At 37.3% G+C, this 17,093-nt stretch overlaps 2 protein-coding genes across 2 annotated transcripts in view; both read left to right on the forward strand.

Moving 5' to 3' along the window:
- TBC1D2B (TBC1 domain family member 2B) overlaps window positions 1–17,093 on the forward strand; it is an 85,383-nt gene that overhangs the window by 52,356 nt on the left and 15,934 nt on the right. Inside the window, exons 10-13 of the mRNA XM_074966090.1 lie at window positions 4,702–4,819; window positions 5,124–5,309; window positions 6,570–6,691; window positions 9,822–10,075. Coding sequence (XP_074822191.1) covers window positions 4,702–4,819; window positions 5,124–5,309; window positions 6,570–6,691; window positions 9,822–10,017 — 622 coding nt within the window. The 3' untranslated portion in view covers window positions 10,018–10,075. The remainder of the gene's footprint in view (window positions 1–4,701; window positions 4,820–5,123; window positions 5,310–6,569; window positions 6,692–9,821; window positions 10,076–17,093) is intronic.
- The window catches only part of DAPK2 (death associated protein kinase 2), a 93,138-nt gene continuing 86,076 nt past the window's right edge, over window positions 10,032–17,093 (forward strand). Inside the window, exon 1 of the mRNA XM_074966094.1 lies at window positions 10,032–10,075. The gene's annotated coding sequence lies outside the window, so the exon portion shown is untranslated. The remainder of the gene's footprint in view (window positions 10,076–17,093) is intronic.

Below are 17,093 nucleotides of genomic sequence, written 5' to 3' on the forward strand. Positions count from 1 at the left end.
TTGAACAGGAAGAATTTGCAAGAAAAAAGTCATTCAAAATAATGTTTAAAAATGTCGTTTTAAGACAGTGATCATAAAATTGATAAATAATTTCCTGAAAAATAAGGGGCTTAGTTCTCCCTCCTATAATATGAAGAACAAGTTAATCTAAGGGCCACATTTTGGAGTACCACATTTTGGAGTACTTGTTCATTTTTCAAAGACATGCACTAGATGATCACAGTTTTTTCTGTTCAGAAGAGTTGACGACTTGATCAAGTGCTTTGATTTGTTGGCTTTTTTAATGAGGAGAGAAATCCATGCTTGGGCCATAAACATAGACTGACAGAAACCTGTAAAAATAGATTTTTGCAGAGGAGGTAGGATTGGAGGGAACTCATACAATTAATGTGGTGTTTAACTGAGCTGAAGTTTTGTGTTGCTTTAATATCTGTCTTTAGTTTAAAACATAAAAAAATGAAAGCTCTGGCTGATTGGTTAAAAACGTTTGGCACTAGAAGGGCTGCTCCTGGGTGAATTTTGCATCACTGCATGTGCGCAGAATTCATTGCTCCCGTAGATTTATTTGCTTACCCGCAGAAAAATGACTTCTGACAGAGAAGCAAAGGGAAGCCACAAGAGTGGTAATGCGCCCGCTCTCTGGCAATGCAGACAGGTAGGTTTGGACACCCAAAGCAGCCAGTAGAGATGTAAATCACCACCTGGCAGGGGCTGGGTAGTTGTGTGTGAGAGACAGAGACATTCTGTCCCTCTCGCACACTATTGCAGCACGCTCAATGTGGAGGGGCAGGGCTTTGGGGTATTTCTGAAGAGGTAGGTGTAGGGCAGGCTCTGTTCCCTCTGGCAGAGGAGAATGTAGCAGCCTGTCTGCTTACTTAATTGTTCTTAGTGAATTCCCCCAGGAGTATAAAACAGGTGTGTAAATTTTAAGGCTCTATTACATTGCCAGAGTGGTGTAAAGGAGCCTTATTGTAAAGGACAGTATAGTCTTATAAATGCTTGTGGTCCTTTATTGATTAGAATTGGTATACATTTTTGGACTGAAAAAATTTCCTATCAAAATGTGCTCCATGAACTGTTTGCTACTGACCTTTTTCGAGATGGTCAATAGTCAGTATAGACTGTGAGTTTGAGTCCCTGGCCCTTACTTGCTCTTCAGTTGCCTATGATGTAACACTGAGCATGTGGCTGCATATATTTGTTGACCTAATAATTAGAAGTAAAGGGTCAATACTAGCTACATTACTATTAGACAGAGGGGGTTTGATGATTTCCTCCAATGCTCCACACTCCCATTCTCCATCCATTGTATTGTAGTTTAAATAAATGACCAAAATAATTGAAACTAGCTGGATTATATTGCATTATTTTGACCAAAAATATGCAGAATTTTAAAATATTGGTCACAGAATTTTTAATTTTTTGGCACAGAATTCTCCCAGGAGTCAAGGGCCACAGATCCTATCATTTGCCCTAGTGCATCTTACGCTAATAAATCTGGTCAGGAAATCCTGACTCTGGTGTTTCTATTCTAAAAAACATTTCAAGAGTTTGTAGCATTTCTAACTTAAGTACAGAAAAGTATTCAGGATCCATAAAAGGCCTCTATAAAAGAGGGGGTTGTCTGAACTTTTTTCCCCCCATTGATACAGTTTTTCACTGATGTAATTACACTGGTGAACACCTGTGGAGTTTAATAGGTTTACTGCATTGGTGTAAAGTGACTTGCACTGGTGCAGCTTTATCCTGATTTGAAATCTATGCCAAATGAATCTGGTGAGGCCATATGTGTGCATAAAAGAAAAACAACAAAAAATAGCGTAGACAAGCCCAAAAGGATTCCTCTCTGAGAGGAATTTGTGGTAAATTAATCTTGTCTCTTAATGTGTGCAAAATATTTCCAAAATTTCCCCAGTTATTTTCATATAAGCCTCAGCTAGGGCAAGAACATTCTGTTTAGTATTCACTATGCAATTGGTACTTCTATTTTTTTTACTAAGAGAATATGACCCAGAAATAAAATAAAATAAAGGATTGCAAGAATCTGGTGGTAAGGGAGATTGGCTCGGGCTGCGTGGGGGGGAGGCGGGAAGTAATATTCTCTTCTGTAACTTCCTTCCTGGTTTTCTTTTGTCTCCACCACCACCATTTTTAAAGTTGTCACTTCTCCTTGATGATTGTTTTGAGACACTTGATTGGAATATTGCTGTACTGGCAGTTGGTAAAGAGAAGAAAGAGGGCAAAAGAAGAGAGTGCGGAAATGCAATCCAATCTGATTCACATGTAGATGAATCTAATAACGCTGTGTGACACAGAAATTTTCAGGATATTTTGTAATGAAATGAAATCCTCATACATTAGAGAGAATTATGTATAGTTTGCTTTTTTTAGATTTAAAAAACAAAGTGCCCAAATCAAGGCAGACGGGTTGCTATCTGGAGACCCCAGGAATCTCTTGGTTTGAAATGCTTAAATTGTACAGAGAGCTGCTGACATAAGAACCTAGCAAAAAGTGGTGTTGCGGAATGAAGTGTGTTAGTCAGTTTTGCTTACTGTGGTAGATAGATGAAAGAAATAACTAGTTAAACAACTTTGCCACTGGACTTGTCCAAGAATTGGGAGCCTAAACAAGGTCTATAGGATTACACACAAGGGTAGAGGGTACAAGAAACAGAAGTGTTCCCTTTTGATTGCTTATCAGTCACCTATGCTTAGAAAAACTTGGGTCCTGAAGGTGATTGTACTATGCCAAAAAATGAACTGCCCTTGGAGATCACAAAAGGAATGGCCATTCTGGATCAGAGCCATCATGCTCTTGGCCAACACAGGGTGATTAAGGAGACAATGCAAGAAACCTCACGGCTGAATAAGCATTTCAGACTGAGTGTGACCTAACTTATTAAAATAATTATAAAATGTTTTTGCTGTTTTTGAACATTAATTGTCAGACTTCAGCAGATTCACGAAACTTAAGGAAAAGTTAATATCTATGCCCTTACTGTAGTTTGCTTCACCTTGCAAAATCTGAGAAGCTGTCAAAGTTCTATGATGTCCTAAGTAGTTACTGTTTCCACATTCAGAAGTTTCAGCAAGCAAGTGATGTTAGATTAAGGCAATCTGACTTGAAAAAGAAAAGTCAAGTCTGATATTATATGCACTTAATGTAACTTTGGTTTTCATCGCTCCCCTTGACTGTGCAAACAGGAAGACCAGAAATGCAGCTAAATGTCCTTTGATCATGTTATAGTTTTCATGAAATGGAAAAGTGAGACTGACACATTAGTATTTTTATTTTATTTTTCAAACTACACAGCCCAACCAGTTACTTTTTCGGAAGCCCTGAATATGCCACACTTGCCGTTACATTCTTGAAAGCTCCTTCACTACGAATGCTTTATAGTAGAGCCCTACGGGAATTTTTCCTCAAACAGTTCACTCTTTAATTTTGGTTTTTTTCTGATTCAGTGGCCATCCCATCTTCTTCACAAAAAGCAAAAATGAAATTCAGTTCTCTCTGTTACCAGAAAAGAGAGACGATTATTACTTTATACAACAAAATATAATCAGTGTATTTTTTTTTCCCCAATAGCTTTTGGCAAATAAACTTCTAAGGCACCAAACCTACAAGATGCTTTATGTGGGCTGATCCCTGCAAGCGCATGGTGCTCCATTGACTTCTGTGGGGCTCACTGCAGGCGCAAAAGTTCTCCTGTGCCAAAGCAGCCTTAGTATATCACAAAATACCTTGAAAAGCTGCACAGTAATTTCACTTAGAGGCTAGATACTTTTGGAAAGCTCACTAAATAACTTGGAAATTAAAGGAACATATCAACTTAAAATCATGCTTCAGTTTGAAATTTTTTAGCCTAATATCTCAACTAAGACCTAAAATTACTATAACTTGGAAGAGATTGGTGAGAAATATTGATTTACCTTTTTTCTGTTAGTTTGGCAGCAAACTCACAGAATAAATTATGTGTAATCATTGTCACTGTTTCCCCTATGTAGTCCGTTAGTTTTTAATGATTATTTATGTGAAACACAAGTAAAGTAAGATCATAAATATTTTTTAAGTAAAGTAAGTAAGTAAAGTAAGATCATAAATATTAAGTAAGATCATAAATATCGGCATGGGGTCTCGGGCATGCATAGTCCTTAGAATTACTTTTTGCTCATTTTTAAAATTATGATAAATTTCAAGTTGGTAGTGTTGTTATACATAAAACCGTAGCTTTAAGAACTTGTAACTCCTTTAATTCTGTTACAGAAGGCTATTTAAATAATGCACATGACTTCCTTTGTGTATAAAGTGTAGGAGGATCTTTATTTTCAACTCTGCCATTTAAAGGAGGCTGTGAGGATTAGGAACCACAGCAATGGCCTTGGAACCAACAGGTTCCCATTACTTTAATTTGGCCAAGCCACTGACTGAATGGCTTCCAGCAAATCAGCTGGCTTCCTTTTGCCTTAATTGGTCCACTTATTTAGCTGAATAGAAGTATTGACACCCAAGACATGCCTCCTGTTTGAGCTAGCCTAATAATTTTAAATGTATTTAGTAAATTGGTTAGTATAGCCCATTATCAGTCCATTATTCCTTGCTGAACAAAAAGTAAGGTTGTTTTATTTTAGAACTTTGTTTTAATAGATTTGATTGGTGTTTTAGTCGGCTTCTTTTCAAAACTCTCTTTTTATTTTTAGATTGGTAGCAATTGCACTTCTCTACTTGGAACAGGAAGATGCTTTTTGGTGTCTGGTTACAATAGTGGAAGTTTTCATGCCTCGTGATTATTATACTAAAACTCTGCTAGGCTCTCAGGTATGCATTATGCCAAAATAAAACAGTCTTGAAAACTGCCGCTGAAATATGGTTTCAATCTAATCCTGACTTTGAAAGCTACTTCTTAGAAATTGGGTAATAATACTTGCCTCCAACAATGGGGCTATTGTGAGATTAGATTGGTTAGTATATGTAAGTGCCTTGTACAATGGGGGCCCAGACCTGACTGAGACTTCTAAGTACTACTACAGTATAAATGTCTAATAAAAAGTGGTGTGCTTTGAAACACATACAGAGCTGTGTAAGTACTTAGCAGCAGTAATAATATGTCTGTCCTCTTTAGGTTGACCAGCGAGTGTTCAAGGATCTGATGAGTGAGAAACTGCCACGGTTGCATGCTCACTTTGAACAATACAAAGTTGACTACACACTCATAACTTTCAACTGGTTTCTGGTAGTATTTGTGGACAGCGTGGTCAGTGACATCCTCTTTAAAATATGGGACTCTTTCCTATATGAGGGATCAAAGGTGAGTTGTATGAGCTAGATGTTCTTCAGTTCATATCAGATGTTGTAACAAGACACTGTGGTGTTGAGAAATCCAAGATGGGGGATGGTTGTATTTTGCAAGAGTATGTTAGTTTTAAGAGCTGGTCAAAAAATGGAGTGAGGAGGAAATTTACAGAACAGCTTTTCCAGCCAACAAATTCTTCCATTTTAAGTCTAAATTTTGGGATTTGGATGCATCAAAGTCCTTTTTGAGAAATAAGCAGATATCTAACCAGTATTTCCTGGGTTACAAATATTCTAAAATAGAGGTGTAGGAAAGTGCAAGACTTGGCTGAGAGTATGGAGGTGGCGGTTGCTTTCCTGTCACCCTACAGCAAAATTTTTTTTTAAATTTTCTGTAGACCCCCATCTAGTGCTCGGGGCACCTAACCCATTAATTAAGAATTTTAGCATTAAAAAGAGACGACAAACAGTTGCCTATAAACGTACCCACCTCAGCAGAAACCCACATATGAAATGGTAGCTGAATAAAACGTACAGTTTTATTTAAAAGGTTTTTTTTTTCTCAGACACTTAGATACAACAGGAACACAGCACTTAAGCAAATAGGGGAAGGGGGAAGAGAAAGAGATGGGGGAAAATAGGCAAGAGTAGTAAGTTCACTGCCATAGCTTTCTCTTAAGTGAACATTCCAGTTTACAGTGTGGCTTTTTTTCTTTTCTTTTTTTTTTTTAGTGTGTTTATTTAAAATAACTTTTAAAAGACCACAATACTGTGATAAGATATACCTGTACAGAGTTGCAAAGTGCTAGGCCTGCTGAACCCATTCTATCATGGAGAGAGTGTCAAGACTGTTGTAACTCCTACCAGTGACTGACTGAGCAGCTGTTGGCAAAAGTTGAATTGGTTTTGAAAAGCCAATTACTTTTTTTTAATATAATGCAAAATATTTTTTTTTAATTTCAACTCTGAAACAGCTTTGGTGGTTTATTAGGCCATATTGTCTTTGCTTTACAGATTAGTTTTTGTAAGGAGCTCAGAAGCCTTTGGACATTAGTTTAGATGGTGCTCAAATTATTATTGTACCTGGGGAAAAAAATGTTTGAGCATCACAAACAGAGCTGTTTCCTCTACAGAAGGCTGCCATTAGGCTAAAGAGCACACACTAATGCAGAAAGATCACAACATTTCTAAAAATCAGTTTTGTAATAAAAGTGAAGGTGTGAATCATTGTATTCAGAATGTAATGTGTATATATAAACCTTTTTTGAATATCCAGGTAATTTTCCGTTTTGCCCTGGCTCTTTTTAAATACAAAGAAGAGGAGATCTTAAAACTGCAAGATTCAATGTCCATATTCAAGTATCTCCGATACTTCACTCGCACCATTCTTGATGCTAGGTAAGTACATTAAAAACATATTCAATATCTACAACATTTTATGTTGGGGCACAAATGAGACTCTTCACCTAGATGGGTGGCATCTGTTCAGAAGAATACCTAGTGAGATTTCTAGTCACTGGTTTAATTTCTGTCTATCCTCTTCCTTAAAATGTGTATATGAAAGACTCCCCCCATTCAGAATTCAAAAGCAAAAAAGTAGCTGCTGATAAAATGATAAAAAGCTTCATCTTCTAAGCAATTTGGCAGTTTAACCCCCTGTTACTGTAGTTACTTTGTAGTGTTGCCGTTTACTCTTGTTCGTGTTTGTATTGCCGTAGCACCTAGAGCCCCATTGTGCTAGGTGCAGTGGAACCACGCAGCATGATGGTCCCCGCCCGTAACAATTTGTAATCTAAGCAAAAAGTAAGAGAGGTGGATATGTCCTGTTGAATCAGGGATACCTTGTGTACTACTAATACATGTACATAGGCAAGCGTTGGGTTGTCAGAATATTTTATACGTGTGTTTGAGATGACGGGAACTAGACAGTGCTGTAAGTGCTATTCTCTCCTTCATTCTTCTTTGCACAGGGAGTGCAGTTCATGTGCACTGTGTTCAGCATAAATTAGCACCTAATGTTCTTAAATATTTGATACAGGCAGGGTGGTAAGTTAAATAATAGCAAAAAAATTATTTTCCATAAAATAGCAGTTTGTTTGGATTAGAATTCGGCACAACAGTAATACACTTGAAACTTTTTTAACATTCTTGGCTGTTCTCTGATAACAGGTAAACTCAGGGTGCAGGTTGGGTGGTATTTACTATACTAAATTGTATGTGAATTAGGCTTTAAAATCTGATTCCTGTTCAGAGCTCCCTGTATGGTTTGGGAGTTCTGAATGGAAGAAAAGACTAACTTGTCTGTATGGTTTCACCCAGTGCTTAAAGATGAATGTGAGGGGCTGACCCAGTGAAAAGCTTCTGCACTTCCACATAGCAGAGGGAAGTTTGCCTTTGGCTCCCCAGAATAAAGTGGCTCTGAGGGGATGGAACCCAGACTGTTTTGTGTACCTGAGCATTGACTCCCTCCCCCCACCCCTTTGATAATGATGATTTAAGAAATGATTGCGGAGAGCTGTGTTTAGTTCTTCTTGGCCAAAGGAAAATGTTGCACATGACTCCCAACCTACAAGTGGGGAAAAGTGTGTGTGGGTGGAAATGTTTTTAAACATACAAAGCAACAGAAAGATAAATGGAACTAGTGCTTACTAAACCTGAGCCTTTTGAGTATTCCAGGAATTTTTAACCTATAATCTCCTTTGAATTAAAATGACTTTCCGCAACAACACTGCCAGAAACTGATGTTTGCAGGCTGAATTGTTGTGCCTCCCTAATTTAAACAGTGGTGCTCTTTTCTTTGAGATAATGTCAGTCTTGAGGCTTACAAGACTTGTCAAACTGGACCTTCTTTTTTTTACAAATGTGTATAACACCTAGTGATAGAATTCAATTTTGATTTTTAAAATTGGATTACTGCAGCTCCCACAGAAACCTTTTTGTATTACCAAGGCGTGTTTACTAAACCAGATTGGCTTAAGTCTGGAAAACTTGGGGCCCCAACTATTTACTTTTTTTAAATTATATTCCTTTTATTTTAGGGATGGCAGACTGACATTCTCTGATGGTTTAAGTTAAGGCACATATTGGTGTACAAAAGCTTTGTAATACATGCGCACTGTGTTCTATTTTTTAAATCCCATTCTGTATTTGACTTTAAAATGGACACTCTCTGAAAATATTTTATAGTAGTACAGTGCCACCTTGTGGATTTAAGCTGAATTGATTAATTTAAAAATCAATCTTTGTAAAATAAGATACATGATTCATGCCCTTCTAGCCTCTCAAGTTCACCATTTTACAATTTACTTCTAAAAAATATTTTTGAACTTGTAAAGCTAAGTGATTTAAAAAATGTAGAAAAATGACTATTCTAGATGTGAGTCCAGTCTTGTGAAAAAACACACATCATCCTATTCATAATACAGAAAAGATAGACATTCAGTTATGTGATTCCTGGACGTTTTCAAGAGGCTGGAATAATTAATGGGCACTAACACATTTCTGAAGTTTAAGCTGCCTAATTGGAAAAGTCCCGACTAATGCGTGCATTGGTGCAGCTTCAGAATAATGTACAGGGAAATAAGAGTTGTATACCTAATTGTCTCACTATGATAAAATTGTACCTTAGATGACCTGTTTTAGAGTATATATTTAGTGAGAGGTTATTGATGTTTGTGTGCATAGAAGCAAGGAAATTACTGTTTCAACCTATAAGACCTCTGAGTCTTCTACAATATGAATGTAGGAAAATCCCAGCCTTTCAATCTGTAAACTGCAGACCATCTTAAGAGAAGCTAACTAATTTCAGTAACAGTTGGGATCAATTTATCAGGTGCTCAAATGAGCTATTGTGGGGAAAATGAGAACTTCCGATATAATCATTAAAGATGTTTTATCACAGTTGCAGATCAGCAATATTGCTTATTCTCCTACAAGAATAGGCTAAATAGAATTATAGTACTTTTTTTTAATACGGAAACTGGTGCAGTACTTTCTGGAGCCATGAAATGCAGAATGCAACTGTTGTTGTAGCCCATTTATTTTGAAAGTGCAGTGCATTTGGACTTGTACAGTAACCTAATGTCAGATTTCTCAAGGCAATAGTATTGAATTAATTTCAGCAGAACTAAAGCAGAAGATCTGAAATAAGGAATATGTAGGAAATAAATAATCAGTAACCACCCTGGTTGATGAAACTCTTGTTAATCAAAGCTTGGTTACACCTCCTGCCACAATGTTTCAATGTCCTTAAAACCATAGCATAGTGTAGACTTGGCAGCTGCTTCTGCAGTCTGGCCAGCATTTAAGGGGAGATTCTGTAACTAAAGTGGTCATTTTAAAACTTCTTCTTTTCCAAAGCTACCTTGAAATTTCAGCATTTCACCCAAGACACACCAGGTACATGGGGAGAGCTATGCCAGAGATTCATTTTGCACCATGTATAAAGCACTAAAGTGAATGAAGCTTAAAACTGCCATTAAAAGCCATAGATCCCGTTGTGATCGTCTAATGCTAGGTAATCTTTCAGGAAACTGATCAGCATTGCTTTTGGGGATCTGAATCCTTTCCCGCTGCGTCAGATCAGGAACCGGAGGACCTACCACCTGGAGAAAGTGCGCTTGGAGCTAACTGAACTTGAAGCCATTCGTGAGGACTTCCTGCGTGAACGGGAGACTAGCCTAGACAAAAGGGACCTTATTAGTGATGACGAAGAAGATAGTTGAGAGAATTCATTGACTTACGCTCTCTTTTTGGAATCGTGACCAAAGCTTATTGAATGGGGTAACTTCAAATACACTTCTATTTTATTAATCCTTTAAAACTGAATGTTAAATAGTAGCATTTGGAAATATGCAGGACAGATTTCCAAACCTCAGCACTTTCTTTCAAAAATATTGTTTTGTATCGGAGGCCAAACAGTTCTGTTTACACCTGTGTTCTGTGTTCATGCAACTGTATAGAGCACTTAAAAATTAGTCTTTCAATCAGTTAAACAGCTGAGCTGCCAGTTGTTCTTCTGAAGTGCCTCGTCACAGTGCCTGTATGTGAAGAAGTAGCATCTACCATTTTGTCTCATTTCTGAACTTGTATATTATACTGAATGTAGTTATAAATTTGCATAGCACAGCCCCACAACATGAAAAGACATCATTTTTCAGTTTCAGGCAGATGCACAAAACTGGCTTTCATAGTATTGTCATGAATAAATCAACCATTATTTGTGTTACAGCTGAGAGGGTATGGAATGGAACACAGCAAGAGCTTTCACGTTGCTCTGTTTCTCTAAAGGCAGCATGAAAATGGGATAGCTAAAAAGAAAGTGTGTGTGTGTGTGTGTATATATACTTTAAATGAGTATTTGTTTTTTATTTTATCTTTCAGACTACTTTAATTACAGTGCAAAACATAATGGTTGTATTTATTTTGAACAGCTGTTTTATATTATCAGATTCCCCTTAGTGCAGAGGGAAATGTCCATCATGTTCTGCCATTTAATCTTTTTGTTTTTCTTCTGGCCACAACTTCTCAAAAAAATGACAAGCAGCTGTTAAGGAGATGGAGTTCACCACAGGAGTCCCACAAACATGTAGCAGATTTTCTGTTGCTTAAGTTGTAACGTTTGTTTTTTAATAAGTCCTATTCTTCTCTCTGTTTGGGGTCTATACTAGGAGGATGATTGGATTTTAGAAAAGCACCCAAGGGAACAACTTTTTTAATGAATAAAAACTATACATTGCAATGTTTACATTACAGTATTCTTAGAAAGGAAAATAAATTTTAGAAGTGCATCAGAGCAATCTAAAGGCCACAGAGCCTGTGAAGAAGTTGGTTAACATTCTTTTTTTGTGGAAATAAACCCTATAACACACTTCCAAAAACATGCTGCTGTGAATGCTGTATGCATATGTATCCACGAGAGAGCTCAGGAAATAGACAGTGTTATTCCCCTAGCATTGTCTCTGGCATTGTGACTATGAATAGCTTGTTGGGTACCACTGTTGTTTCACTTTGTGATGTACGCTGTTAGAAGGTTAGGTAGAGAACCTGATGGATTTTTCTTGCTTTGTTCTTATTCTGTTTAGGTTTGTTTGATAGTCTTCTTTCCCAAGCTTTTCCCAGCTTTTCAATCATCAGAATGTCTGTTTGATCTAAACATTACCTTTGTGAGGGCAACATAAAATAAGAAGTCAAACAAAAGTCATTAAATATCTCTCTCTCTCTCAAAGGTGTTTTCCTTTCCTTGGCAATAAAGCAGTGAGAATTGCAGTTTAAAGTATCAGATTTCAATAACCTTCCATTCAGCCATTAGATGGTATGTTTATTTACTCTTCTATTTCAGTCCCATTCGTGTAAAAAAGGTTAGAATATTGTGGGAGGAGTGGGGTGGTATTTCACAACTCCTTTTTTTTAATTTCTGTTGGCTTTGCTGAAACTTGATTAAAGATATTTTGCTTTTCAACAAATATTTCCTTTATACAGAAATTGTCCAGTGTTAAGCCTGAACAGAATAAGATCAACGCATATCATGTAACTTGAAAATCTTGGTTAGATATATATTGAAAGACTTGTTTGTTTTGTTTGTTTGTTTAACTAGCAAAACATATAAGTTCAAATACGCAACAAGCCCCTATGCTTATTAGAGAAAACTGGAATGATCTTCAGAATTATTTCAGTTGTGTTTTAAAACATTTCTAGCATGATTAGTACAAGCAGTAAATTTCTTACTTGCACCTCTTGCCTTATACTTGAATTTACTAGGCAAGTTTTTCATATTATTGCATGTTCTGTATTTCTGTTATACTTACTACTACAATGAGTATTTGAATATACAAATCAGACCAACTTTTTAAATGTTCTGATTGTTTGCTGTCAGTGTCTTGGAGGAGCTGGTCTCTAACCAGATCTGTGTCTCTACTTTTTTTAAAAAAAATTTCAAGAGTTAAATGAAATCCGTCCATTTTTGTAAACTTGTTTAAGTTCTTCCTTAGCATAGCAACGTTGAAAATACTAGGTTGGAACATTTTGCTAGCCTACTATTTGTTGAGATCTTGCTATTTTGAGCCTTAATTACAGACCAGTTAAGTGATGTTACAAACATTTTCAAACTGAATGCACAAAAAAGCCCTCAGGTGATGAAGAGAAAACTGTTAACTTCTGAACCGCTGTTCAGGATGTTCCCCATAGCTGACAAGTTTATGGAGCAGTAGAGATGACTTGCAATGTTGCAGGCCCCTTCCTTGTAAGAAATGATGTTGCTGATGGTTAAATTTAATTTCTTGTGTTCCTGCAGTTTGTATTAAATGTTATTGCTGGGGTATAAAAGTTGTACAGTAACATTGAATGACTGTTTACCGTTTTGAACTGCAAGTATGTAAAATCTGATACACAGATACCATTTGTTCAAATTGTTTTGTTGGGTACCATATGTGAAATGAGTTGTGGCTTCCGTCAGGTTCCCTGTAGCCTGGTGCTTACATCTCAGTTGGCATCCTTGCTGCTGTCTTGGGCAGAAGGGCCAAAAATTTAAATGGGCAATAAAGACTGAACTGTACTCTCATTCCTAGAAATCCCTGCAGAACAGGAGCGAGGTGCATATAGTAGGAGGCAGTGGCAGGGGAAGTTTGCTTTGCTATTGTCCATCCTGCTCTGTGGCCAAATAAAGGATTTTGAGTGTTGCTTAATCTGGTGGCTTTCAAGAGCACTAATGTTCACCTTTTAAAATGAACACGCAAGGTTACACACATTCAGTATCTTCATCAGGTGACATCAGACACACACGGAGTGACCTTCAAAAGCTGGAATGTGTCAACAAATAATATTAACATTTAGGGCCAACTTTCAAAACAGTGCATGAGGATTTAAGTGTGCATCCCTGCCATTGTTTTGGAAATAAACCCCTTAATGAAAATAATAAAGAGCAACTTAAAAATTGATGACCAAATATCTTTTTGTATGTTTAACATCTTGTTTAGTGCTTTCACGTCTCTTCACTACAACACTTTTACAGACTTTACAAAATAATTTCAAGGTTATGTACATATGTGCAAAATATTTGTTATGCATGGCTCACATTGTGTGTTTATGTAAACCAAGCCACTAAATTAAAATCCTGCAGACTATTCTTCCCTCAGCCATTATGCATGATTCAAAATACAAAGTAACTTGTAAAAAATGTTGTCTTCTATTATATTATACAGAGAAATATGGTGCATTATAAATCTTAGCTATTATTAGGACTGCACAGTATTCCCTTCCCACCTATGCCTACAGTATTATAATCCAGTATTATTGGATAGGTTCTTTACCAATTAAAAGTATATATGTAGTTAAGGAGAGAGAATTTGCTTTTTCATTGTTCTTCTGTAGGTGTACAGGTATGTACACATAGTAGGGTGTCTGAGCAATAAGAATAGGATTTTGTGGTTTGAAACAGCTAGAGTAAGAGCATTCTTGAATTTGACAAATAAGTCATGTTCACAATCCATGCCAGTTTGTTCTGTTAAACTGTTGAGAAATGAAACTAGTCATTTTTTCTACTCTGGAGTTATATACAGATGTTTAAATAAAACTTAGTACCCATATTTCATAAACAATCAACGGTACATGGTATAATAAATCACTTTCAATCACAAAACTTAACTGATCTTATTTTGCTAAAGATTATTGTAAGATTGAAAGAAAAATAAACCATTTATTACTTTGCATTATAATTTGGCTTGAGTTTATTTTTAATAGACGTATGTGCTGGAGCCATTAAAACATCTAGAAGAGGAATACATTTTGACACTCTAAGTCCTTTAAAAGTCAGATCATCAATTTTGAGTTTTAGTGGAACATTCTCGTCTAGGGCTGGAGCAAGTATTGTCTGATTGTAATTGTTCTGGAATGAAGGAAAAGAAAGCAAACAGAACAAGGGAATGAGAGTGTGAGAATCATATTACAGGAATTCTCTTTAATGAAATTTCTCTTGTCTGAATTAATCAAAACAACTGGCATTTGATGCAATTTTGAAGACTGTTCACCTATGCCAGAAGTACTGGAGGCACTGGATGTGGCTTAATTAGGCCGCAACTTTATTCTTAACTGTGTGGGAATACCCAGCAGATAAAAGTGTACAGTGAAAGTAATTCCATTATTGTCCCTGGGAGGAGGGATTTCATCAGCTCTCTCCTTAACCCATCCTGGACCCCAGCCAACCTGTTGCTGGGACCTCACCATCCCCTCCCTCGAATGAGAATTGGGGGAAGTTATAAAGGAGGAGGGGTTGGCTCTCTGCCGTGCCAGTCATAGGAGTCCCGAACCGCCCATTTCTGTTCCTTTATCAATCCATTTTATCTGAGTGCTGTATCCCTTCCCTATGCAGTACCTGCACTGGATGTCTGCCCCACCTTTACATAATGAGTTTTGACATCATAGCCTAACTCCCATTTAATGTTTGCCCCAACTAAGCTCCCCTGAATACTTTCTAGGAAAGGTGAAATAACCCCCACTTTGCCTTGGCCAATCTGGCGGTGAGGGAAAAATTCCTTCCCAGCCTGCTTGAGAAAGGAGCAACTAGTGTAATGCCCACAGCACATCCTGACAACCTGGTATTTGACCACTTCCATGGGTGGGACGGTGGGTGCTGCTCGCCTAGCACAGGTAAAAGAGAGCTTTTCCTACCCAGCATGGACCTATATAGTACCTCCTCTCTTCCAGTCACCTCGGGGGGAGGGATGCTGACCTGCTCTGTGGCTGCTGTAAAAATCACTCCATGCCTCTCTAACCCTTTAAAGAGGTACACACCTTCCTCTGATAAGCCCAACAACGACCTCTCCTGCTTAATGTGCAGTACGGTTATATATCTAGACTAGTATACACTAGCTTTACACTTCTAGCACATAACGATTTGGTTTTGTATTTGCTGATTCAGCAAAGTACTTAAGCATGTGCTATGCTTTAAACACCTGTTTAAAATACCTTGCTGAATCAGGGCCTTAGCCAGTGGCCTGCAGGTTCCAGGGGTAAATACATGCACACTTTCCAAAAAAAAATAAAATAAATAAAGTCTTGTAATAGGTGAGATTCTTAACATGAAACTTTTTATTTAAGGTAGGTACCTTATTTAAGCTGGTACCATCTTGTTAATTTTTCCCAGTCATGCAAGGTCACTATCTGATTTTTCTCAGTCTCTTCTGATTATGGTTGGAATACAAATGACATATAACACTAGGTGTCTCCATCAAGTTTTGAGTTTAGTTCATAATAAATAAGCCACTCTTGAGCTCTTCTTTTTTCAGTGAAAGAACAGAGAGGGGACAGAAGGACTTTTGTGGCATTCAGTCAAATTACTGTTTTTCTCAACTTGTTAATCATACACAATCAACATTCAACTCCGATTTTGGCTTTAGATGGCATTTTATAAATTGTGCAGTGTCTGACCATCCGTTCCTGATCATAGGAACATGAGCTTTTCTAACAGTAGTGCCTCTGCACCCTTTTAAAAATAACACACATACATAACATGATAATGGACCTTCCTAAATCAGTATTGGCTAATTAAACAACTCCCACTTCTTTAGTTTTGCTGTGAAAACTTCTTGCCTTAAGAACGGAGGGCGGGGGGGAAGGGTTCTGTCAGCCAAGAAGGTGACAAACCTCAATGCAACATCAAAGTCTGAAGCCTAGATAGACTTCAAACATTCAATGTGATGTGATTATCGCTCATGTGCACCTGTAGGCATAATAGGTACTACTCATTCAAAGGCATGTTTGTATTGTAGATTGAATATGTATTTTCATGCCTGAGCGTGCATGTACTGGTACAATACATTCAGTGTTTAAGACAGAATGAGTATCTTCTGTCCTTAACCAACTTTCAAGGCTGTAGCTTCCTCCCCAGATTACGTTTTGGAGCCAGTTTACAGTGACACTGATGGAAGGCTTTAAAGCTGCATAAGCATCTTAAACCAATCTACAGCCTTAAATTAGTTTTATAAACTTAAATATATAAGACCTACAAAGTGTATGTGTGAGGAGGGTGTGGAATTGGGTTTGTGTCCTTTTTTTCCCGGTTTGCTTCTTTAAAACATTTTGAACAGCTATTTTTTCGGTTGATCTGTCTGCAATAAGCATGGTTAGACTCTTTTCACTTTCCCTTAAGTTTAAAATGGCTACAGGGCTTTTGCTCAAGCTTCCCAGAAAAATTCATCTTCAGGCAGAGTCTGAGCTTGAAAAACATCTACCTGAAGTTGGAACTGTTTTGCAACCAACAGCTATAGTGGCTGTGAATGATCCAGGGGGCAGAAGGGAAAGAAGAGAACTTTATTCTGCAGTAATCTAATTTTCCTTGAATAATGCAGTTTATTCTGTGTTTCTTACATTGATTGTAAGGTAAGCTATTTTGGAACTGAAAAGTTCAGTATTTAAAGTCTGTTTTTTGTGCATGATGCAGTGGGGTATGGAAAAGTTTCTGTAGAAGAACAAACATGAAATTTTGGATTTGAACTTGGAAGATCCAAACTGCAAACGTGTATGTTAGACCAGATTTTTCAAAGATATTTAGGAGTCCATGGGATTTTCAACACCCCTAAGCAGGTCAGGCACCTAACTAATACCATAATCTCAATGGTAGTTAAGAACCTACCTTGTGTAGGGGGCTTTGAAAATTCCATAGACCCCTAAATACCTTTGAAAGTCTGACTCGAACTCTCATTTAAATTAAAAAAAAAAAAAAAAAAAGAGGAGTACTTGTGGCACCTTAGAGACTAACAAATTTATTTGATCATAAGCTTTCGTGAGCTACAGAAGTGAGCTGTAG

Source organism: Natator depressus, chromosome 10 (assembly GCF_965152275.1).
Source record: "Natator depressus isolate rNatDep1 chromosome 10, rNatDep2.hap1, whole genome shotgun sequence".
Lineage (NCBI taxonomy): Eukaryota > Metazoa > Chordata > Testudines > Cheloniidae > Natator > Natator depressus.